Source organism: Artibeus jamaicensis, unplaced genomic scaffold (genome assembly GCF_021234435.1).
Source record: "Artibeus jamaicensis isolate MK-2021 breed Jamaican fruit bat unplaced genomic scaffold, CSHL_Jam_final scaffold_1019, whole genome shotgun sequence".
In the NCBI taxonomy this organism is placed as follows: Eukaryota; Metazoa; Chordata; class Mammalia; order Chiroptera; family Phyllostomidae; genus Artibeus; species Artibeus jamaicensis.
The window spans coordinates 11,223,760-11,247,001 of NW_026522025.1; the positions used below are offsets into that span (position 1 = coordinate 11,223,760).

Genomic DNA, 23,242 nt, shown 5'->3' on the forward strand with positions numbered 1-23,242 from the left:
GTTGGAATTAGTAGTTCAGGAAACACATGATAGTGTAATGAGATTAGTAGTTCAGGAAAATGGGGTGCCAGGGTAAAGGGTGCGCAGGAGGGATTAGAAAGAAGCACAAAGAAACTTTCCAGGGTGATGGTAATGTACATTATCTCAGTTATAGTAATAGATCCAAACTGTATACTTTGAAGTATGTATAGTTTTTTTTATATATTAATTGTATATCAATATACCACAATAAAGGTTTTAAAGACAAACTAAGATCTGCCCTCCTGGAGCTTGCATTCAAGTGGGGCAAAGCGAACAATCTAGAATTCAGAGACAGCTGTTTTAAAGTACCTGGGGGCAAGACATGAACACCCAACAAACATGGTATCTGGAAGGGGCTGAAATATAAACTCCTTAAGGGGGAATCTCTTGTCTCATAATAATGCCCATTGGCCAGGACACTGCCGGACCCCTAACAGGTGCATAATACATACTCATTGATTGAGTAAAGATTCCTCAAAACAAAACAAAATCACTGGTTTCAGGCTACCAGGGATTGTCACATGCCCTCTGAAATTTATTGATATTTCTTTTCTCGGTCACATGTTACAGAAACACATTTTTGAGACTTTGTCATTTTTATGTGGTCAATGGGTTTCTCAGAATACTTAGTCTACCTTATTGCTGGGAATGTTGATTCTGAGGTCCGAGCATTCGTCAGTTGTTTATTGAAACTTACAGTGTGCCAGGTACTGTGCAACAGTTGGGACATAACATCAAAAAGAAAACAGATAAGGAATCTGACACAGATAATAAACACTTGTAGATGAATAAACTGATTAGTAATTTAATTACTTTGGAGAAACAAAGTAATGTATTTGATTCAGGAAAATTGCACGTAAGGTCCCAGGAAGGAAGAAAATCAATGTATGATTCTTATCAACTGTGCCTTGTTCCATTAAACTGAATTAATTTTCAATATATAGGAAGGATATTTGTATTGAACTCTAAGCTTAATATGACTATATTTTTAGGAACTATTATATTGATGAAATGCATTATAAAAATGTACTTATTCCAGGTGAGTTCTTAAAATGAGTACATTTTGTTATATGTAAATCATACCTCAATAAGGTTAAGACATCTATTTCAAGTGAAAAATCTGGACACATGCTATACTCTGGGACTAAGGGGAACCTCATGAAGGCGTTTCACAAAGATCAGAATGGTCTCTTGTGAACTCCTTGAGTGCATGTTAGTGTTACCAGATGCATGTTCTCAGCTCATTCTTCACAGAGTGTTCCATCAGTGTCCATTCTTAACAGAGTGGCTATTTGTTAAACACTTGTTCCATCAGTGATATTCCGCATTGTGCTAGACCTTAGAACTGGCTGATAATACTCAGCTTAATGGATAAGAATTTGTGATATTCTTTTACACACACACAGCATGTAGACGTGGGTATCATTCAACATTGGTATAAATGTTTTCATAGCCTTACATATCTTTGTTTATACTCCACACCAATAAGATCAAGGAGATCAGAGAGAAAGTACACCTGTTTCAAAATGACAATTACCTAATCACTTTGATTTTGTGATTTTGGATTCTTACATAAAAATGCTTTCAAGTTAATGGTTTCTATGAAAAAGGTTTTTTTTTTTACTTAAAAGGCTAGAATGTCTAAAGTAACATAAGTTTCGTTTCACTATTTTCTGGAAAACTCTGGGAATATTAGATAGTCTCTAGATACCCACCAGAGCTTCTTTAAGAGACTCACATCTAATTTTTTAATACCCTCTGAAGGTAGTGAAAGCATCACATACTCCCAGTGAGAGGAAAGAGCTCTGCTCAGTTTCATATACCACAGTGCTTTTAGTAATAAAAACATAGAATTGGAAATTTAAAAATGGAGAAGCAGAGTCCCAAAAAAGTTCTGTTACCACTGGGGATTTACTGTGGCAGCCAAGAAATCATTGTCTGCTATTAAATAGCTCTTAAATTGCATATCTCAGGCATCGTCACTATTTAATTGGTTCCGGAACATAAGTATATTTGAATATCTCCATGGGACCTCCAAAAGTGACAAAATATAATTTAAGAAATAAAAACATGACCTATAAAATTATGTAAAGTATACAGGTGTCAGATATTTATTTAACTCATTAACAAAGGAACTGACAAGATGGTCAGCCTGGACTTCCAGCCAAGGTGGAGGCGTAGGTAGATACACTGTGCCTCCTCGAACAACCAAAATAAGGACAACAATTCAGAAACAAAGTAACAACCAAAACTGAAAGAAAATTGAACTGTATGGAAGTCTGACAACCAAGGAGTTAAAATAGACACCTTCATCCAGACCGGTAGGCGGGGCTGAGTTGGGCCAAGTGGAGAGGGGTTGAGGCACAGGAAGTGGTGACACCGGGCGCGCAAGGCACCCCGGCAAGCAAGGAACCCGGCAGACTCTGGGCACCCAGGTGGTGGCTGGCAGACCCTGGGCACCGGGTGGCAATGGGCAGACCCAGTGAGGTGGCAATTGAGAAACGGGACACCATGCACAAGGTGGCTGGCTGATTGGGCAGTGGTCCCACATTCACAAGCAAATAACTGGGGAGTGAGATACATCGCGCAACCCAGGGTCCTAGCGCCAGGAAATAAAGCCTCAAAACACCAATTGAAAATACTTGTGGGGGTTGAGGCACAGTGAGAGGCTCCCACCTTCACAGAAAAATTCATTGGAGAAACTAACTGGGTCCTAGAACACACACAAGCCCACCCAAACAGGAATCGGCACCAGAAAATCCCGGTTTGCTTGGGGACTGAAGTGCAACAGAGAGCGGAGCAAAGCGCCATTTTTTCCCTCTCTGACCCCGCCCACATATGTAGCGTCACAACCCAGCGACTTGGGTGGCCCCGCCCGGGTGAACACCTAAGGCTCCGCCCCTCATGTAACAGGCACAAACAGACCAAAACGATATGGCTCAAGCAGAAAAACAGCTCAAAGCCCCAGAGCCAATACTTCTAAGTGACAAAGAGATACCCAACCTATCAGATGCACAGTTCAAAGCACTGGTGATCAGGATGCTCACAGAATGGTTGATTTTAGTCACAAATTAGATGAGCAAATGAAAGCTACACTAAGTGAAATAAGGGGAAATGTATAGGGGACCAATAGTGATGGGAAGGAAACTGGGACTCAAATCAATGGAGTGGACCAGGAAGAAGAAAGAAATATTTGACCAGAACAGAATGAGGAAACAAGAATTCAGAAAAATGAGGAGAGGCTTAGGAACCTCCAGGACATCTTTAAATGTTCCAACATCCGAATTATAGGGGTACCAGAGGGGAAGAGAAATAGCAACAAGTGGAAAGCTTATTTGAACAAATAATAAAAAAGAACTTCCCCAATCTGGCAAAGGAAATAGACTGTCAGGAAGTTCAGGAAGCTCAGAGAGTTCCTGGACCCGAAGAGGAATACACCAAGGCACATCATAATTACATTAGCCAAGATAAAAATAAAAGAGAGAATCGTAGAAGCAGCAAGAGATAAGGAGACAGTAAGCTACAAAGGAGTTCCCATCAGACTGTCATCTGCTTTCTCAAAAGAAACCATACAGGCAAAAAGGGGCTGGAAAGAAGTATTCCAAGTCATGAAATCCAAAGACCTGCATCCAAGATTGCTCTATCCAGCAAAGCTTTCATTTAGAATAGAAGGGCAGATAAAGCACTTCTCAGACAAGGTCAAGTTTAAGGAGTTCATCATCACAAAGCCCTTATTATATGAAATGTTAAAGGGACTTATTTAAGAAAAAGAAGATAAAAAATATGTATACTAAAATGACAGCAAACTCACAATTACTAACAACCACACCTAAAATAAAAACTAAGGAAACAACTAGAACAGGAACAGAACCACAGAAATGAGATCACATGGAGAGTTAGCAACAAAGGATTGGGAGGAGGAGAGGGGGGAAAGGTACAGAGAATAAGTAGCATAGATGGCAGGCAGAAAATAGACAGGGGGAGCGTAAGAATAGTATGGGAAATGTAAAAGCTAAAGAACTTAAGACACATGGACATGAACTAAAGAGGGGGGATGTGGAAGGGAGAGAATGTGCAGGGTGGAGGGGAATGAAGGGGGAAATGGGACAACTGTAATAACATAATCAAAAAATATATTTTTTTAAAAAAAGATGGTCATCCTGGTTCAGAGGGATTGGAGAGAGTGAAGTATTTACAGTTGCTGAGAGAAAGAACGCTTAAGTAAGATTCAACTATAGACGCAAAACTAGTTAATGTCTTATAGGCAATAAAACTGTAACCTTCGGAGTTATTCTTTCTACAGGACTAACATAATTTGCATCTCTATGAGGCAAAATTAATATGCAGTGCTATTGGATAGGAACCATTTGCATCACTGTGATTTTTCCAAAAGTTAATATTGTCAGGAAACCTATACGGCATGAGTGGGAACTAGTTATTGACTCATATTTAAGGAAGGCCTATTTTGTACCAGGCATTATTTTCCGAGCTAAGGATGCCACACTGTCTATGTTGGTCTCATGAAGACTATGTTCACCTGGCCTCCTGATATATACCTAGCCTCCAGCCTTCATTGCAATGGGGAGAGGCTGACCCTGCTTACATCCTTCCCAAATGTGCGGTAGAAAGATGCCCCAGGTACCTGGCAACCCACATTCAAACTAGAGGGAGACCAAGATATGTGTATCCTATATTCTTCTCAAGAGTATTGGTAGGCTTAATGAAATAAGTCAGTTGTGTAAACAGTTTCCCCTTAAACATGAAAGAGTGTTGTTTATATCTCATAACCTTATTTGAAAAGCTGGCTGTCCGTGTTCCAAGTGTTGTCTTTGATCTAGAATGATCTGGTTCTGAGAAAAAGGTTTTCCTGAAAAGAATTCGTCTTTTTTTTTTATTGTTCACTGAACTCTTAATTTTTTTCAGGCAGAATTAAAGAGACACTGTGGCCAATGTCTGTGTTCTTTTGTTGCTTAAGCATTTTTGTCTTTGGCATTTTCTCTTCTTTCATCTTTCTTAAATTTTATCAGTTTTTGATTAGACGCTTTGAATGATTTGGGTGTGTGTTTTCCTTCATGGATCCCACACAGTGCTGTCCTTTGGAGGAACTTATCACACGAGCCTGCTTTCTGTAATGGCCAGTGACTGCTCATTTACCGAAGAGTATCCTGCCATTAGTGGAGTTGCCATATGAATCATAATTGAATGTGCATTGTTGAAATCCTGTAGCAGAACAAACCTTAATCTAATTGTTTTGGAATTGGTGGAGTGTTAGGGTATATTTGCTCCTATTCTTGGGCAACTTGGATCTCTCTGTAAAGTCTGGCATGTTTTATTTTTCCCAGTATTCAAGAAAACGTCTACATTCCATGAAGGTATCATGATCATAGAGTTTTGTTCTGCTTTAATTAAGTGTTTGAACCAAATATTGATGTGTTGTATCATTTGGCATGTAAATTTAAAGATTACTTGCATAGAAAAGCAAAATATATTCATCATAAAGATTTCTTTTTGCAAACTTTGAAATGTGTTTTGACTGTTTACATGTTATAAATGAATATCTTTTCAGTTAGAAAATCTTGGTATTTCATTTCAAGTATGTTTGTGAGAATGAAATTTGTATATTCTGCAATTAAATAAAAAGTTTAAATAATAGTAGAGTTAATATAGTGTATAGTTTTTACATTTAGATCTAATTTTGAAATGTCTTTCATTCGAATTACTTGGTTTAGTAACAAAGAAAATTGAACTGAACTCAATATAATGACTTCCTTTTTTTTTAAGATTTTATTTATTTTTCTTTAGAGGGGAAGGGAAGGAGAGAAATATCAATGTATGGTTGCCTTTCGTGCATCCCCTGCTGGGAACTGGCCTGCAGGGAACCAGCCTGCAACCCAGGCATGTGCCCTGACTGGGAATTCAATATAATGACTTTCTTTCTGGGGAAAGGAATACATTCCTCTGGGTGGGTCTATAGTCTTAAGAACTATGCTTTCATTCCTGTTTTCTGTTTTGGTGTGTTTATATCACAGAGTCACTTTTATATAAACATAAGAAAATAAATTGCATTTGTTTTATAATCCTCATGATGTAACTGAAGTTTGATACAGATGATCTTTTTATCCTGTTTGTCTTTGAAGAAAAGGATTGTGCAAAAGCAATTTACCCTTCTCTCCAATTTTGCATCTTCAGAGGCAAAGAACTGCTCCGCCTCCAATGAAACTGCCACCTCCTTATAAAGCTCCATCTGATGACAGTGATGGAAATGAAGAAGAATATGCATTTACTAACAGTGAGTTCCTTTACATTGTTCAAAGCGGGTGCAAAATCCATGAAATTGTGCTTTAATGATCGTTGTAAATTACCAAGGCAGTGCTGTGTGTTCTTAGAAAATGTGCATAAATATATCACGCTAAAAAAGAAAAATTACATCCTCCTTAACTTTTGCGACTTTATTTTTCTCAGCATTTCTCTTTGACACTAATATAATATTAGAGTGAATATCAAAGGCAACTGGGTTGAACACTATTTTACCTATATTCCATCCTGGTCTTACTATTTGGTTATGAATACAAAAATGGTAAGAAGTCCTTGAAACTGCATTTGATCCACAGTAACTGGAATTGGGTGATAGTTCTTGACTGCTTACCTTACTTAAATAGGTGGTGATATTGCCAATGCCATTGTTCTCCTTTAAATTCTTTTCATGATTTTATTTTGTATTAGCCATATCAAATATACATCCTTATATTTATTTATTCAAGGCTTTATTTAAAAGACTTTGTATTTCTTTTATGCATGTGAAGCATATGTAGTTAGATATGGTTGCTATTGTATATGGAAATTCTTTGGGGGATGAAGAGAATGTTCTACAATTAGATTGTGATGATGGTTGCACAACTGTGACTGTACTAAACCCCACAGGATTGTATGTTTAAATGGATGATTTTTTGGCTTGTGGAATATATGTGTGTGTGTGTATACATATATACTGTATAATTCTTTTTTCTAAGATTTTATTTATTTTTAGAGAGGAGAAGGGAGGGAGAAAAAGACAGAGAAACATCAGTGTGTGGTTGGCTTTCACACGTCCCCCACCGGAGACCTGGCCAGCAACTGAGGGATGTGCCCTGACTGGGAACTGAACCAGCAACCTAAGTTTGCAGGCTGGCACCCAATCTACTGGTCCATACCACCCAGGGCTATAATAAAAGAGAGAAATAAGCCCCTCTGGACCTCCCTCTACACCAGCCACTGTATAATTCTTTAAAACTATTTTTTTATATACAGAAAAGGAGTTTGATACAGAAATTGAAAGAGTTGCACCTTAAGCATGCCCTCTTCTAAAGAAATAGTGGGACTTACATCACAGGGTTGTGGTGAAGATTAAAATAAGATGATAAGACCTTTAGCCTGCCATATAGTGAATCTCCAACAAGTGTTATAGCTTTTATTATTGTTAATAATTATTATTAAGTTGGCTCTATGACTTTATATTTTTACTATAATACTAAATGTTTTTTTTTCTTTTAAATTTATTTTTTAATGATTATGCTGTAACAGTTGTTCTATTCCCCCCTTCATTCCCCTCCACCCTACCCCCCGTCCCCATTACCCCCCTTTAGTTTATGACCATGTGTCTCAAGTTCTTTAGATTCTATATTTCCCATGCTATTCTTGCCCCCCATCTATTTTCTATCTACTGTCTATGCTACTTATTTTCTGTACCTTCTCCACTCTTCTCCTCCTCCCACTCCCCTGTTGCTAACCCTCCTTGAGATCTTCATTTCTATGTTTCCACTCCTGATCTAGCTGTCCTTTTAGTTTGCTTTCGTTTTAGGTGTGGCTGTTAATAACTGTGAGTTTGCTGTCCTTTCACTGTTCATGTTTCTTTAACTTCTTTTTCTTAGATAAGTCCCTTTAACATTTCATATAATAAGGGCTTGGTGATGATGAACTCCTTGAATTTGATCTTATCTGAGAAACACTTTATCTGTCCTTCAATTCTAAATGAAAGTTTTGCTGGATAGAGCAATCTTGGTTGTAGGTCTTTGGATTTCATGACTTGGAATACCTCTTTCTAGCCCCTTCTTGCCTGTAAGGTCTCTTTTGAGAAATCAGCTGACAGTCTGATGGGGACTCCTTTGTAGGTGACTGTCCCCTTATCTCCTGCTGCTTCTAGGATTCTCTCTTTCATTTTAATGTTGGCTAATGTAATTATGATGTGCCTTGGTCTGTTTCTTCTTGGGTCCAACTTCTTTGGGACTCTCTGAGCTTCCTAGATTTCCTGGAAGTCTATTTCCTTTGCCAGATTGGGAAATTCTCCTTTATTATTTGTTCAAATAAGTTTTCCACTCGTGGCTGTGCCTTTCCCCCTTCTGGTACCCCTATAATTCGGATGTTGGAGCGTTTAAAGATGTCCTGGAGGTTCCTAAGACTCTCCTCATTTTTTTGAATTCTCGCTTCTTCACTCTTTTCTGTTTGGCCATTATTTGCTTTCTTCTGGTCCACTCCATTGATTTGAGTCCCAGTTTCCTTTTCATCGCTATTGGTTTCCTGTGCAATTCCATTCATTTCAATTAGTTTCCCCTTCATATGTTTGTCTAATTTGTGGCTATAATCAACCAGTTCTGTGAGGATCCTGATCACCAGTGTTTTAAACTGTGCGTCTGAGAGTTTTGCTATTTCTTCATCGCTTAGATTTACAGGTTCTGGGGCTTTGAGATCTTCTTGAGCCATTTTTGGTCTGTTTGCGCCCATTAAGTCTGAGGAGCAGGGCCTTGGACTCCCAGGTCGCTGGGTTGTGACTCTGTATGTGGAGGTGGGGTCAGAGCGGGGAAATAGCAGCCCCCTCTGCTGTTTCTCGCAGCTGGGTGAAGAGCAGAGCCTTAGGTTGTTCACTGGGGCAGGGCCACTTAGGTCGCTGGATTATGACGCTGTATGTGGAGGTGGGGTTAGAGCTGGGAAATGGCGGCACCCTCTGCCGCAGCTTGCCGCTGGGGCTGCTGGCTCTCGTCCAATCGCCCACTCCCTCGCTTGTCTATCCACACACTAATGCTGACCACAGTCAAACCACAGCCCTGCTCCCTCGCTGTTTCCCTGCGATTGCTTGCTGAGTTGCCCACCAGGTCCAACCCTGCGCCTGGATTCCGCGCACCTGAGTCTGTCTGACCGAGTTTTCCTGTGTTACCCCACTCTGCCAGCTGCTGGTTTCGCCCCTCTTACCAGTCAGGCTGAAGAATTTGTTGTTATCAGAGTTCCGAAAAGTTCAATCTTCTGTGTTCTGGCTATGTTTTCTGTTGCTATTATTTAGTTGTCTCTAAACTTGGTTGTGTGAGGAAGCACGGCGTCTCCACCTATGCCTCCATCTTGGTGGCAGTCCTCTAAATGTTTAAATAAAAATGTAAGCTTATAATTATTTAGTTGACATGATATAAGTTTGGTTTGTATTTTGCAATTTCACAGAGCCTTTTCTCATGCATTATTCTTTTTATTCGATAAATCTTTGTTGAAAGCCAACTGCTTTTTACTAACAGTATTAATTGAGTGAGTCTGCTATGAAATGAATAGCATAGCTCCCTTTATCTTGGTGGGGACACAGGCCTGGAAAGGTGAATACAAATGCATGGGAGCCAATTGTGATAAATGTACTATAGTGCCTTGGTTTTCAGCCTCTTTTGGAGAACTATACATGATGGATACGACTGACATGTGTGTGCACATGTGTAGTATAATTCTTTGTTTGGATATAGATATTAGGACAGCTGTGACAGAGTGGAGAGAGCTTGCTGATTATTCAGAATTTCTGGGAGGCTAGAATGCCCATATTTGCATAGTTCTTAGGAAACCTTGTTTGGGCATGTGACTAAGACTACATTCTAATCTTAGTTCTACAACTTAATTGTGAATTCATGGACAAGTTACTTAACCTCTTCCTGGATCACACTTTTCTTTTCCCTAAGGGGAAGGAGGGGTGTATTACTATACTTGCCTCATAAGATTGTGGTGAGAATTAGAGGGGAAAAAATTTAAAGAGCCTAGTATATGGATCGTGATAGCTAGTACACTCTCTGGTCTCCACATGCCAAACCATCACATACCTTATTAGGTCAGTCAACATACTGACTTTGCGAGGTCTCTAATTTTACAAAAAAAGAAGCTGAAGCTTAGAGAAATTAAGGAATACGTCCAAACTTCACACAGCTAGTGAACACGGCAAATGGAGATTAAACCCAAGCACTCTGACTTCAAAGCCTGTACTATCATCAGCATTAAACATTATCTAAAAGCCATTACTATGGCAGAAGTAGGTGCAAAGCGGCTGGAGGTTATCAAGTCAGTAGTACTTTGATGCCATAAAATAGGCAGAGTACAGCACCCACCCCAGAGTTCCCAGATCATGTATACATCTGTATTTGCACATGTGCAGAGACAAATTCAAAAAAATTAGTGGAATATTCATGAAAGGCACTGATTTACACTCACCCTGCTGAGCTTGGGCTCCCTGCAGAATCTGGGACAGACTTAGTTGTGTGGCTCTAGGACAAGCACCGTTTTTCCCTTGCATGCCTAACTGGTGCAGTGCCTTCCTTTCACATAGACAAATCTTGGTCTGCTTGGGCCTGAAAAACTCTGTTAACCTCACCTTGATGACTCCCTGAGACCCTGCCCCACCACAAAGGTGGGTGGCAGCTAGCCTTAGTGTACCCTGGTACTTTCACTGAATGGCCTCCCACCCAGCCTTGGCACTGAGTTTTAACCTGCATCAACCTGGTGAACACCATTTGCCCTTAACTCACTGAGAACATACCTCATGTAACTCAAGTATTGCCAGGGGCTCCTTCATTGACTGAGCCCAACAGGCAGCTAGAGGTGGAGGCAGATCTTGGGATGCCTTGGACCTTTTGCTGAACTGCCGCCAAGTTCGGTGCCAGTAAAAGCCAGCCTAGGTGCTCAGCTTGATCCTTCTACACACACTTAGGCCCAGCAGAGGCAGCCGCTATCTATGGATTGCTTTGTAGCTCCAAACAGGTTACCCAGGGCCAATTTATTGGCAAAGTCTGACATTGAGCTGCACCAGAATTCCTCCCAGGAAATGCCATAACCAACACACCCAGTGGCCAGTTTCAGACATCAGAGCAGCATCCAATTAGCTTCACAAGTTGCATATCCAGAGGGAGATATTGGCAGGCAACAGACCCTGCTGAGGCAATTTCTGCCTCATGTGTTCAGCACCTGCACAGCAGCTCGTACCCTGTGTTTGGGGTTGTACATAAGGTCAGCCCCACACACAAATGGCCAATAGCAATCAAAATTCAATTACAACAGGAAGGCACACAGGGACATTCCTGGAGCACTGGGCTCAGGTCGTCATTGATACTGTGGCACTGGGTCTCACAGTAAACCTACTACATAAGGTCACTCTACCAAGAGGGAAGACATAGCAGATCTACATAATATATAGAAACAAACACAAAGAAACAGCCAAAACCAGGAGACAAAGAAGCATGCCCCAAATGACAGGACAGAAGAAATCTCCAGAAAAAGAGCTAAATGAAATAGAGACAAGCAATTTACCAATTTTGAAGTTCAAAAAAATTGCTTTAATGATGCTCAGAGTTCTCAGTGAGAACTTGAGGAGACTTAGTGAGAAATTCAACAATATGGAAAAGGATATAGAAACCATTAAAAAAGGTCAGTCAGAAATTAAGACTACAAATATCAGAAGTGAAGAATACACTAGAAGGAATAAACAGTGGGTTGGATGAAGCAAAAGATCAAATCAGTGATTTGGAAGACAAGGTAGCAGAAAACAGCCAATCAGAGCAGAAAAGAGAAAAATAAGATTTAAAAATGAAGATGGTGTAAAGGATCTTTGGGACAACATAAAGCATAACAACATCCACACCATAGGGGTACCAGAAGGAACAGATAGAAAACAAAAGAAACTTATTCAAAGAAGTAATGGCTGAAAACTTCTTTAACCTGGTGAAGGAAAAAGACACAAATCCAGGAAGCGCAGAATCCCAAACAAGATGAAACCAAAGAGGCCCATACCAAGACACATCATAATTAGAATGTCAAAGGTTAAAGACAGAGAGAGAATCTTAAAAGCAGCAAGAGAAAGACAATTACCTGAAAGGGTGCTCCCATAAGACTATCAGCTGATTTCTCAATAGAAACATTTCAAGCCAAAGGGAATTGGCATGAAATATTCAGTCATTAAAAACTAAGGACCTATGACCAAGACTACTTTACCCAGCAAGGCTATCATTTCAAATGGAAAGAGAAATAAAAATCTCCCTGGACTTAAAAAAAATACTAAAAGAGTTCATCATCACCAAACCAGTATTACCATAAATGTTAAAGATCTTCTAGAAGGAGGAGGAGAAAAAAAGAAAGCAGAGGTACATAGTTATAAAGAATAAAATGACAAAAAATATATACCTATCAAATCACTTTAGGTGTAAATGTCTTAAATGCTCTAATCCAAAGATGTAGGATAACTGAATGGATAAGAAAACAAGACCCATACATATCCTATCAATAAGAGACCTACCTCAGATCAGAAGATACACACAGACTAAAAGTAAAGGAATGGAAAAAGATATTTTACTGCAAATGAAAATGAAAAAAAATGAAATGAAAAAAAAACCTGGGGTAGCAATAGTAATCTGACAAAACAGACTTTAAAGTGAAGGCTATAGTAAGAGACAAAGGACATTACATAAATATAAAGGGAGCAATCTGGCAAGAGGCCATACCCCTTGTAAACATTTATGCACCCAACATATGAGCACCTAAATATGTAAAGCAAATCTCGATGGACATAAAGGTAGAGAGCAAAGAAATGTAGTCATACTAGGGACTCTTCACACCCCATTGACATCAATGGATAGATCTTCCAGATGGAAAATCAACAAGGAAACAGTGGCCTTACATGACACACTAGATCAGATGGATTTAATTGACATCTTCAGAGAATTTTAAACCAAAGCAGCAGAATATACATTTTTTTCAAGTGCACACAAAACATCTTCTAGGATAAACCACGTTAGGACACAAAATAAGTCTCAATAAGTTTAAGAAAACTGAAATCATATCAAGCATATTCTCTGACAATAATGGTATCAAACTACAGATCAGTAACAAAAATAAACTCTGAAAAATACACAAAGATATGGAAGCTAAATAACATTACTAAACAATGAATAGGTTAACAATGAGATAAGGAAAAAACCTAAAGATACCTTGACACAAATTAAAATGAGAACACAAACACCCAATATCTGTGGGACACAGCAGGTGCAGCCCTAAGAGGGAAATTCATAACACTACAGGCCTATCTCAAGAAACAAGCTTTTTCCACCATCTTGATAAAATCCAGCACCCATTTATAAAAAAAACTCTCAGCAAAATGGGCATCAAGGTAACATACCTTAATATAATCAAGGCTGTATATAACAAACCCATAGCCAATATCATACTCAATGGGCAAAAACTGCAAGCATTTATCTTGGGAGTAAGACAGAGATATCTGCTGTCACCACTCTCATTCAACATAGTACTGGAAGTCCTAGCCACAGGAAACAGACCAGGGGATGATATAAAAGATACCCCAATAGGAAAGAAACAAATAAAACTGTCATTATTTGCAGAAGACATGATATTGTACATTAGAAAATCCCAAATATTCTACCAGTTACTACTAGAACTGATGAATGAATTCAGTAAAGTAGCAGGATACAAAATAAATATCCATAAATCAATTGCATTTTATATGATATCAAAGAACTATCAGAAAAAAAATAGCTCTCAAATTCTGGCCAAAACGGAGGCATAGGTAGATACATTTTGCCTCCTGGCACAACCAAAAGAAGGACAACAAACTTAAAAATTGGAAGTAACCAGAACTGCCAGAAAATAAAACTGTATCAAAGTCCAACAACCATGGAGTTAAAAAAGAAACATTCATTCAGACAATTAGGAGGGGTGGAGACAGGCAGCCAGGTAGAGAGGACATGCAGTGATGTGGTGGCTGGTGGGCTGGGCGGACCCACATTTGCATGCAGATAAACTGGGAGAAACAACTGGGGGGTGAGAGAGACCAAGCAACACCAGCTTCCAGCACAGGAAAATAAAGCCTCGAAACTTCTGGTTGTAAAAACTGTGGGAATTGCAGCAGTGGTAGAAACTCCACACCTCAGAAGAGAGTTCATTGGAGAGACCCTCAGGGCCCTAGAACATGCGCAATCCCAGCCACCTGGGAATCAGCACCAAAAGGGCCCAATTTGCCTGAGGATAGTGATGGAAGTGATTGAAAGCCAGCAGAGAGCAGAGCAAGCAGCATTGTTCCCTCTTGGACTCCTCCCCCACGTACAGTGCCACAACACAGCTAGGTGGGTTGCCCTGCCCTGGCAAATACCTAAGACTCTGCCCCTTACAAGGTAGAAGGCAAGGTGAGATAAAGAAATATGGCCCAAATGAAAGAACAGATCAAAGCTCCAAAAATAGAACTAAACAATGAAGAGATAGCCAACCTATCATACACAGAGTTCAAAACACTGGTAACGAGGATGCTCAAAGATATGATTGAGTATGGACACAAAATAGAGAAAGACGTGAAGGCTATGCAAAGCAAAATAAAGAAAAATATATAGGGAACCAACAGAGAAGGGAAGGAAACCAGGACTCAAATCAACAATTTGGAACAAAAGGAAGAGAAAAATGTTCAACTGGAACTGAATGAAGAAACAAGAATTCAAAAAAAGGAGAGGCTTAGGAACCGCTAGGACAACTTTAAACATTCCAACATCCTATTCATAGAGGTGCCAGAAGGAGAAGAGGAAGAGCAAGAGATTGAAAACTCATTTGAACAAATAATGAAGAAAAACTCCTCCATCTGGCAATAGAAATAGACTTCCAGGAAGTCCAGGAAGCTCAGAGAGTCCCAAAGATATTGGACCCAAGGAAGCACACACCAAGGCACATCGCACTTATGTTACCCAAGATTAAAGATAAGGAGATAATTTTAAAAGCAGCAAGGGAAAAGGAGACAGTTACCTACCAAGGAATTCCCAGAAGGCTGTCAGCAGATTTCTCAAAAGAAACCTTGCAGGCAAGAAGGGGCAGAAAGTATTTGAAGCCATGAAAGGCAAGTACCTACATCCAAGATTACTCTATCTAGCAAAGTCATCATTTAGAATGGAAGGGCAGATAAAGTGCTTCCAAGATAAGGTCAAGTTGAAGAAATTAATCATTACCAAGCCCTTATTATATGACATGTTAAAGGGACTTATCTAAGAAAAATATGATCAAACTATGAAGAGTAAAATGACAAGAAACTCACAACTATCAACAACTGAACCTAAAACACAAAAACAAAATCAAACTAAGCAAACAAATAGAACAGAATCACAGAAATGGAGACCACATGGAGGGTTATCAGTGGGGAGGGGGAGGGAGGGGAGTGGGAGAAAAGGTACAAGGAATAAGAAGGATAACTGGTAGGTACCAAATAGACAGGGGGGAGATTAAGAATAGTATAGGAAACAAAGAAGCCAAAGAACTTATAGGTATGACCTATGGACATGAACTAAGGGGTCAGGGGGAATGCTGCTGGGTGGGGGGTGAAGCTGAGAATTGAATCAATGATTTGGAACATACAGTAGCAAAAACAACCAATCAGAACACCAAGATGAAAAAAGAATCCAAAAAAACAAGGATAGTGTAAGAAGCCTCTGGGACAACTTACAGCATTCCAACATTTACATCATAGGGGTGCCAGAAGAAGAAGAGAAGGAGCAAGAAATTGGAAATTCACTCAAGACAAATAATGAAAGAAAACTTCCCTAAGTTGGTGAAGGAAATAGATTATGTAAATCCAGGAGGCACAGAGAGTCCCAATCAAGATGGACACAAAGAGGCCCACTCCAAGACACGTCATAATTAAAATGCCGAAGGTTAAAGATGAAGAATCTTAAAAGCAGGAAGGGAAAAGAACTTCGTCATCTACAGGGGAGTTCCCATAAGACTGTCAGCTGATTTATCAAAATTGCAGACTAGAAGGGATTGGCAAGAAATATTCAAAGTCATGAAAAACTGGGACCTACAGCCAAGATTGTTACAGTCATTGGCGAGACTATCATTTAGAATCGCAAGGCAATAAAGAACTGGCCAGACAAAAAATGAAAAATTAAAGGAGTTCATCATCACCAAACCATTATTATATAAAATGCTACAAGGACTTATATAAGAAAAAGAAGATCAAAGATATTAACAATAAAATAGCAATAAATAAATGTCTATCAACAATTGAACCTAAGAAACAAACTAAGCAAACAAGAAGTACAGAATCATGGGTACGGAGAGGGTTTGATGGCTGCCAGATGGACCACTGGGAGAACAGGTGAAAAGGTGAGGGGAATAAGAAGCACAAATAGGTAGTTACAGAATAGCCATGGGGATGTAAAGTACAGTCCAGGAAGTGGCAGTAGCTGGAAAACTTACACGCATGATCTATGGACATGAGCAGTGGTGGCAGGATGGCCTAAAGGACTGAGGGGTGCTGCATGGAGGGGACAAATGGGTAAAATTGGGACAACTGTAATAGCATAATCAATAAAATATGATGTAAAAAAAGATACAAATAAATGGAAGCATATATTGTGCTCATGGATAGGAAGAATTAGCACCATTAAAATGTCTACACTACCAAAAGCAATCTATAGATTTAATGCAATTCCTGCCAAGATACCAATGATGTATTTCACAGAACTAGAGGAAATATTCCAAAAATTCACATGGAACCATGAAAGAACCTGAATAGTTAACAGCAGTCTTGAGAAAGAAGAATAAAATTGGAGATTGTGCTACCTGAAATCAAACTATACCAAAAGGCCATAATAATAAAAACAGCCTGGTACTGGCATTAAAAACAAGAGTATGGATCACTGGAATAGAATGGAGAGCCCAGAAGTAAACTCAGGGCTGTATTAATTAATATTTGACAAAGGATGCAAAACATGCAGTGCACTAAAGATAGTTTGTTCCATAAATGGTGTTGGGACTATTGGACATATATGAGCAAAAAAATGAAACTAGAGCATCTTCCTCTACCATACACAAGAATAAACTCAAAATGGTTAAATGACTTAAATATTAGACTCATGGCTAATGAAGATTTATTGAGCAACTAGTAGTATTTTGGGATTAAAATTTTTTTTATTGTAGGCTCCGTAGTTTATCTCTACCTTGCCAATAGATGTCACTACAATCAACAGGAATTATTACTAAGATTTAAAAAATGTTAAGAATGTTCACATCAAATAAGAATTCATTAGTGGCTTCTAGCAGTTTTTCTATGTCCCTTTTACTAAACATATGAATTTATTTGCCCTCGCCTTTAATTGTTGATTGCTCAAAATAGGGGAAATGTTAAGAAATAAAGGCTAACATTTAAGTTTTAAATTTTATGTAAATTTTTTCTCATTTCCTATAGTTAATTATTCATTTTTCATCTTTATAATTAAGTAAAATTCTCTTTTTTGCATAACTGAAGATAGGTGATCATTTTATTTTAGTGGGTTTTTTTGTTTCAAAAACTTACAAACCTTCATCCCCTGACATAATTTGAAAGGTATTTATTGCAACTATAAACAAACAAAAAAAGTGTTGTTATGATCTTTTGAGTATCTTTTAAATTACGTTCGGGGTTATTCACATTTTTGTATATGATCAGTGATCAGATAATGACTAATTTTTCTACATTTTACAAAGAAAGGCCAGAAGATACTGCAGTAATGAATAGAAAGGTAATTCTGGAGTAGTTGCAGTTGGTTACAAGTATATGATATGTTCAGGTGTGTTTGTGTAGGGCAGGGTAGGAGATGCAATGTAGCTTTTTAAGTGCAGTTTAAGAAACCTCAACTTTTCCTCTAGTGATTTTTCTGAAGCCTCTGGGGTTTTTTCTTCATAATTCCCGCCCCACCCCCAAAAGCTACCTTGAAGACTTGACAGCTTAGACAGAATCTTTACTGCACGTTCAGAATGTTGGTGAGACACAAATGAATCGGGCCAGGGGACGCCGCGTGTTCAGTGTGGTTCACCGGTTTCTTTGTTGTAAAAATGATTGAATGCTGTGAGCACTAAGGAGGGAGCAAGTTGATGACGGTGGCACTCACTTCGGACAGGCTCAGATCAACTGCTGCTTCCTTTTAATCTGCATTAGAAAGACGCAATTAATGGGATGAAGTATTTCTCAGCAGGAAAATTGGGTCATTAAAATGATATTAATTGAAGCTGGCCACAAAATAAACGGTTTTGTTTATCCTGCCTCCTGCTCTGGAATAGAGCTATCATCCTGATGCTCGCAGGGTAACTGGATGCCACAGTCGGCGGCAAGAAGCATCTGAGGGTCAGATGTTGGGAAGCAGGGATTTTTGCTTCTCCCGGCATACTTTCCCAGGCAGCTTTTACCTACTGACAGATGTGACTGTTAGCTTGAGAGGAAGCTGGAAATTACCTTAATTGATTGCTTCTCATGATAGAAATAGACTGACAACTTGCCCTTACAGAGGATAAAATCTGAGGGGTAAAAAAAAAAGAAATAGGCCCAAGGTCGACAGAAGAGAGAGGGCAGTCTGGTGAGGATCTGAGCTGCTTCCAGCATTGACTGTTTAACAGGAATGCAGATACCCTGAAGGGAAGGAGCAGTGGAACAGCAATGGTCCAAGGGGGGTTCCCAGGTAAGATATCTGTCGGTTTTTTTTTGAAATGCAATCTGAAGCTGGTTTAGCATTGGTGCAGAATGTGGTCTTAAAGATTTGAACAATAATCAGCTAAGGCATTTATCTTAAGTGAGAGAGTAAGGGTACATGTGCATGTACAAGGCAATTGTATGTTAGAGACAAACCTTTAAAATTTTCCATTCATCTGTATTGTAGCTGGGATCATCTGTATAATGTTTTTGAAAAGTAGAGTAGTTTATCAGACTGTCAAGAATGTGCTTGTGGGTGCCGTGCCAAAATTCTTAACGCCGTGTTCACGCAGGATCCTCTGCTTCCAGAATTGTAATTGAGAAGTCACTCTCCTGGATATTTATTATTATTGTTATTTGTTCTCCACTGTAATCCAAAGGGAAGATGATTTACATTAGAACAAGGTTATTCTGATTAATTTTAAAAATACTGACCATTCAGCATTTTGTTGTGGTTGAAAGCAGACTATCATTAAGGAATCATAGTAGTAAACAGAAGACTGCTTTTTCTAAATTGCAAAACAGCACCTTAAATATTATTTGCCAATTCTGATTGAAGTCTCATTCATCTAAATGTACACATTCAAATTCATTAGGGGTGGGGGCTCCCTTGGAAGCATTATTGAGAACTTCCTTGTTAGTATGCAGTTCTTGAAATCATTCCTAGATTGGTAATAACATTTCATGCAATAAATTACTTTCTTTAGTATGTGCTTTTGCCTGGCTTCTAAAAAATTAATTTATTAATATCAGAGCTTTTTAAAAATCTAAGGCACAGAATATTTAGGCATAATAGGGGTCTTCTTGCCTAAGAATGATTGCCTGAGGGAAGCAATTGTAAACTCAAAGAGTTAGACATCACATCACAGCCTTCCTTTTCATTTCCAGCAGTGCACATGCAAATTAGGTTATTCCTACTGCAACAACAAGAGATATGCTGCATTCTTATTTAAGCCAGCAAAACTTATTCCTGGCTTAATTCCTATGCTATCAAAATAATTGAGCGAAAACTTTTCTTTTGGCTAAAGTATAATTTCCAAGGATTTTAGTGTTGGAGTCCTGAGCTACCTAGTGTCCAGTTTGGTTGTTTTGATGTAGAGGAAATGGTATTGCTCTTACATGGTTGCGTCACAGCTTCCCTGTAGTGACAACTGTCTGTATTGTGTTTCTTTCCGCTCTGTGGTTGGACTTGCTTTCATTTGTCTGTCGCCTTTCCAAGGCTGGTCAAACTTGTGTTGACAAGACAACAATAGGTCCTGAGTATTTGTGAACCCTTCCTGCTTCCCTTCGGACTCCCTAGAGCAGGCCGTTTATTTTCCTCTTGTTTTAGGAAGTTTCTTGATTTTAAAATTAACTTCCAGGCTAAAAATACCTGTGTTCTTCAGTCTCCTCAGGGTACCCTGCCCTCCCTGATAATTTCCTTAATCTCTGCCTCAGCCTCTTGAAGTTGCCACTGGCCTGGCTTCGTGAACCCCAGCAGGACCTCCAGAGTCCCCACAGTGGGCCTTCCAGAAATCGAAGAGGCTATATCTAGTCCGTAGTAATTTCTGTCTCTTTTGCATTTTATTAAAAAAAATATGAAGTCGGATTTTTAGTAAGTTATTAGCTATGAATGTATCTCATAAGTGAACATGTATTTACATGTTATATATAAGTTACTTTTTCATTGTTTCTGGTCAGGATTAATTTTTCATGATTTTTATAACAAATAGAGACAGCATTTATTAAGGGTTTCTATTTACATATATACACACATACTTAACTCTAAATTATTTTAATGCTTTGAATAGTGTTTATATTATGACTACTGCTCTGCATTCAGTTAATTTTAATAGCATCTTTCTAGTTCATGTCCCTTTTTGGCATATATGTATATTTTTCACATTAAAGCAGTTTATTTGAAGGTTGATCAAAAATTAACCTTCAATGAATACATTTCGCGAATGTATGAAATGATTAAAAAAACTATGTTTAGGTTAGAACTCCTACTGGCATATTTTACAAAAAGTTATACATAGGATGATAAATAAAAGATAAGGCCTCAGTCTGCAAATAACTTACTTCTTCTTTCATAGTGCCTAGAAACTTGTTATTTTAAATGGGTTTATGCTGCTTTCATATCAGTGGTATTATGCCGCTTTAAAATAGTTCAACTTTGTATATATGAATATAGGTTAAACACTCATTTTAATTTATTCTGCTTAAACAAAGAGAGTATTGCACTTTAAATTAGGGAGGTAGTGTATAAAAATTAAGTAGCATTTAAAGGTATTTTCTTATAGAGACTGTCTCTTTTTTGGTGAATACAATGGTGAGGTAAGAAATATTACTCTTAGGTTTCCATTATATTTTCTTATTTACATAATTCTGTATTTTTTAAAATATACGTATATATTTTTATTACACTTATAATAAGCCAAGACTCTCAGAGACTTGCACAGTATAAAGAATTCGTATTGTATATTATGATTATATCTGTCCCAAGTCAGTTAGTCATATAATTCCTATAGTACAGATAGTAAAACTCTGTTTGCAGAAAGCTTAGGATGGCTTACCCATGGGCTGGTGGAAGTCCAACATAACCTCAGTGACTATGGTGCTCTAACATTAAAAATATTTGAAGCCTAATACTGTCCTAAGCTGAAGAGGAGAAATATACCAATGTGATCCCTGCCCTCAAGGAGTTTGTAATCTTCCTAAAAAGAGAAAGTGTGTACAGGTGCAAATGTAGTGGAAGGCCCTCTAGGATAAAGATTGAGCTTGAAAAGTTGGCGGGATTGGCAGGAATATGGCAGTTCCAGACTTGGGAATCCACTAAAGGCAAAGGAACGTTACAGGCTGGGAGTGGAGGAGGGAAAGGACAAAGACATTCTGTGCCAAGAGGGGGTACGTGGAAGATACTAGCAGAAAAAGCAGATAGAGTAAGGACAGATTTTAGAGGAGCATGGATTCTAAACTTAAAGCTCAATAATTTGTTATTTTCTGAAATGGAAATTATAGTGCTACCTAACCCATTTCTGAAGACATTTTTGAATATTGAGAAAAAAATTTATAGTTTCATTTCTTTCCTTTTTTGGAGTACTTATGTTCTAGGCACTATGCTAAATGCTTTATGACATTATTTTCTTCAATCCATATAATGAGGTTTTTTTAAGTCTCTTACAGTCTAGATGACTCCAAAGCCTGCGCTTTTAACAAGTTTTAACTTTGAGTATTTTCAAGGATCTTCTGAAAAAATTCATTCCATTGGCAAAGACAAACTGAATACTATCCTCCTTTTTAGTCATGGGGCAATTAGACATGTAATTAGAATTTTTTAAAAAACCATACTGAAGTGCTGAATTTTGAAAAACATTCATTATATTTTTCTGCAAATCACATTTTAATATTGAAAGTTCCAATTTGACAAAAAGCACCAGCCAAATGGAGCTGAACTGGGAAAAAAACACAGTAATGGAGGCGGGCCTCTAGCCTTGAGAGTGCCCCTCCTGGTGGCGTCATGCACAGCACCGCACAGACCCGGCCCCTCACTGTAAACAAACCTATCTCCCATTAGGGAAAAAGTTCTATATATGGAGGAGAAATAGCAAGTCTCCTGATATTAACCAGAATGGAATGGGTAAGCATCTAAGGTGCAGCAGATGTTCAGATGGAATTTTTCAATTTAATTATATTCTGAATCACTTAAAATGTTCATGTTTATCCTAGATGAGATGGAAATGTATTAGTATTTGGATAAATGTTTTGCATGCACCGTGAATGTTTGGTTCCCTGTTGCCCATACCTGCTTCAGGTTTTCATTATCTGAGTATTTCAGAAGCCAATACAGATACAGGAGGGTGCTAGGAATGAGAAGTTATCACCTTTCAGCTCATGAAGCAAAAGATCTAGGTTAAAAAAAATTGTATCTAATGGACAGTTTACTGGCTTCCCATCTAAGTGTTTGCTTGAACACATCTGATATTTCTGGGGGATGTTTGGATTATTCCTGCATGGATCAAATGTGTACATAGAGATAGCCCAACAACAAACTAAATTATATTGGTGAAGGCTGCTCATCTGTGCCATGTGAAATCTCTGAAACAGCTCTCCACTCCTGTACAAAATTAAGATGCTTTGGTTCTTCAAATGACAGATGACGGTTCTTCAAATGAATGATTGCCAAGGTGTATTTATACAGTATAATAATTTCCAAGTTGTGTAGTCCCATTTAATTTTTAACCCTCACCTGATGATATATTCAGTGATTTGAAAGAGAGAGAAACATCAATTGGTGGCCTCTTATATGCATCACAACTGGGGCTCAAACCCACAACCTAAGTATGTACCCCGGTTGGGGATTGAACCCCCAACCTCTTGGTGTAGGCACAGTGCTCCAACCAACTGAGCCACCCAGGCAGGGCTATAGTCCCCTGTTTTGATTGTTCTTCAAGAAGGATCATTTTGGCAAATACATACTATGTGTTT

General features: G+C 38.6%; 1 protein-coding gene across 3 annotated transcripts in view; it reads left to right on the forward strand.

Annotated features, from left to right (window-relative positions):
• PATJ (PATJ crumbs cell polarity complex component) overlaps positions 1-23,242 on the forward strand; it is a 321,583-nt gene that overhangs the window by 134,659 nt on the left and 163,682 nt on the right. For all 3 annotated transcript variants that reach the window (XM_037136218.2, XM_037136219.2, XM_037136220.2), the window contains exon 27: positions 6,211-6,310. In XM_037136218.2, coding sequence (XP_036992113.2) covers positions 6,211-6,310 — 100 coding nt within the window. The remainder of the gene's footprint in view (positions 1-6,210; positions 6,311-23,242) is intronic.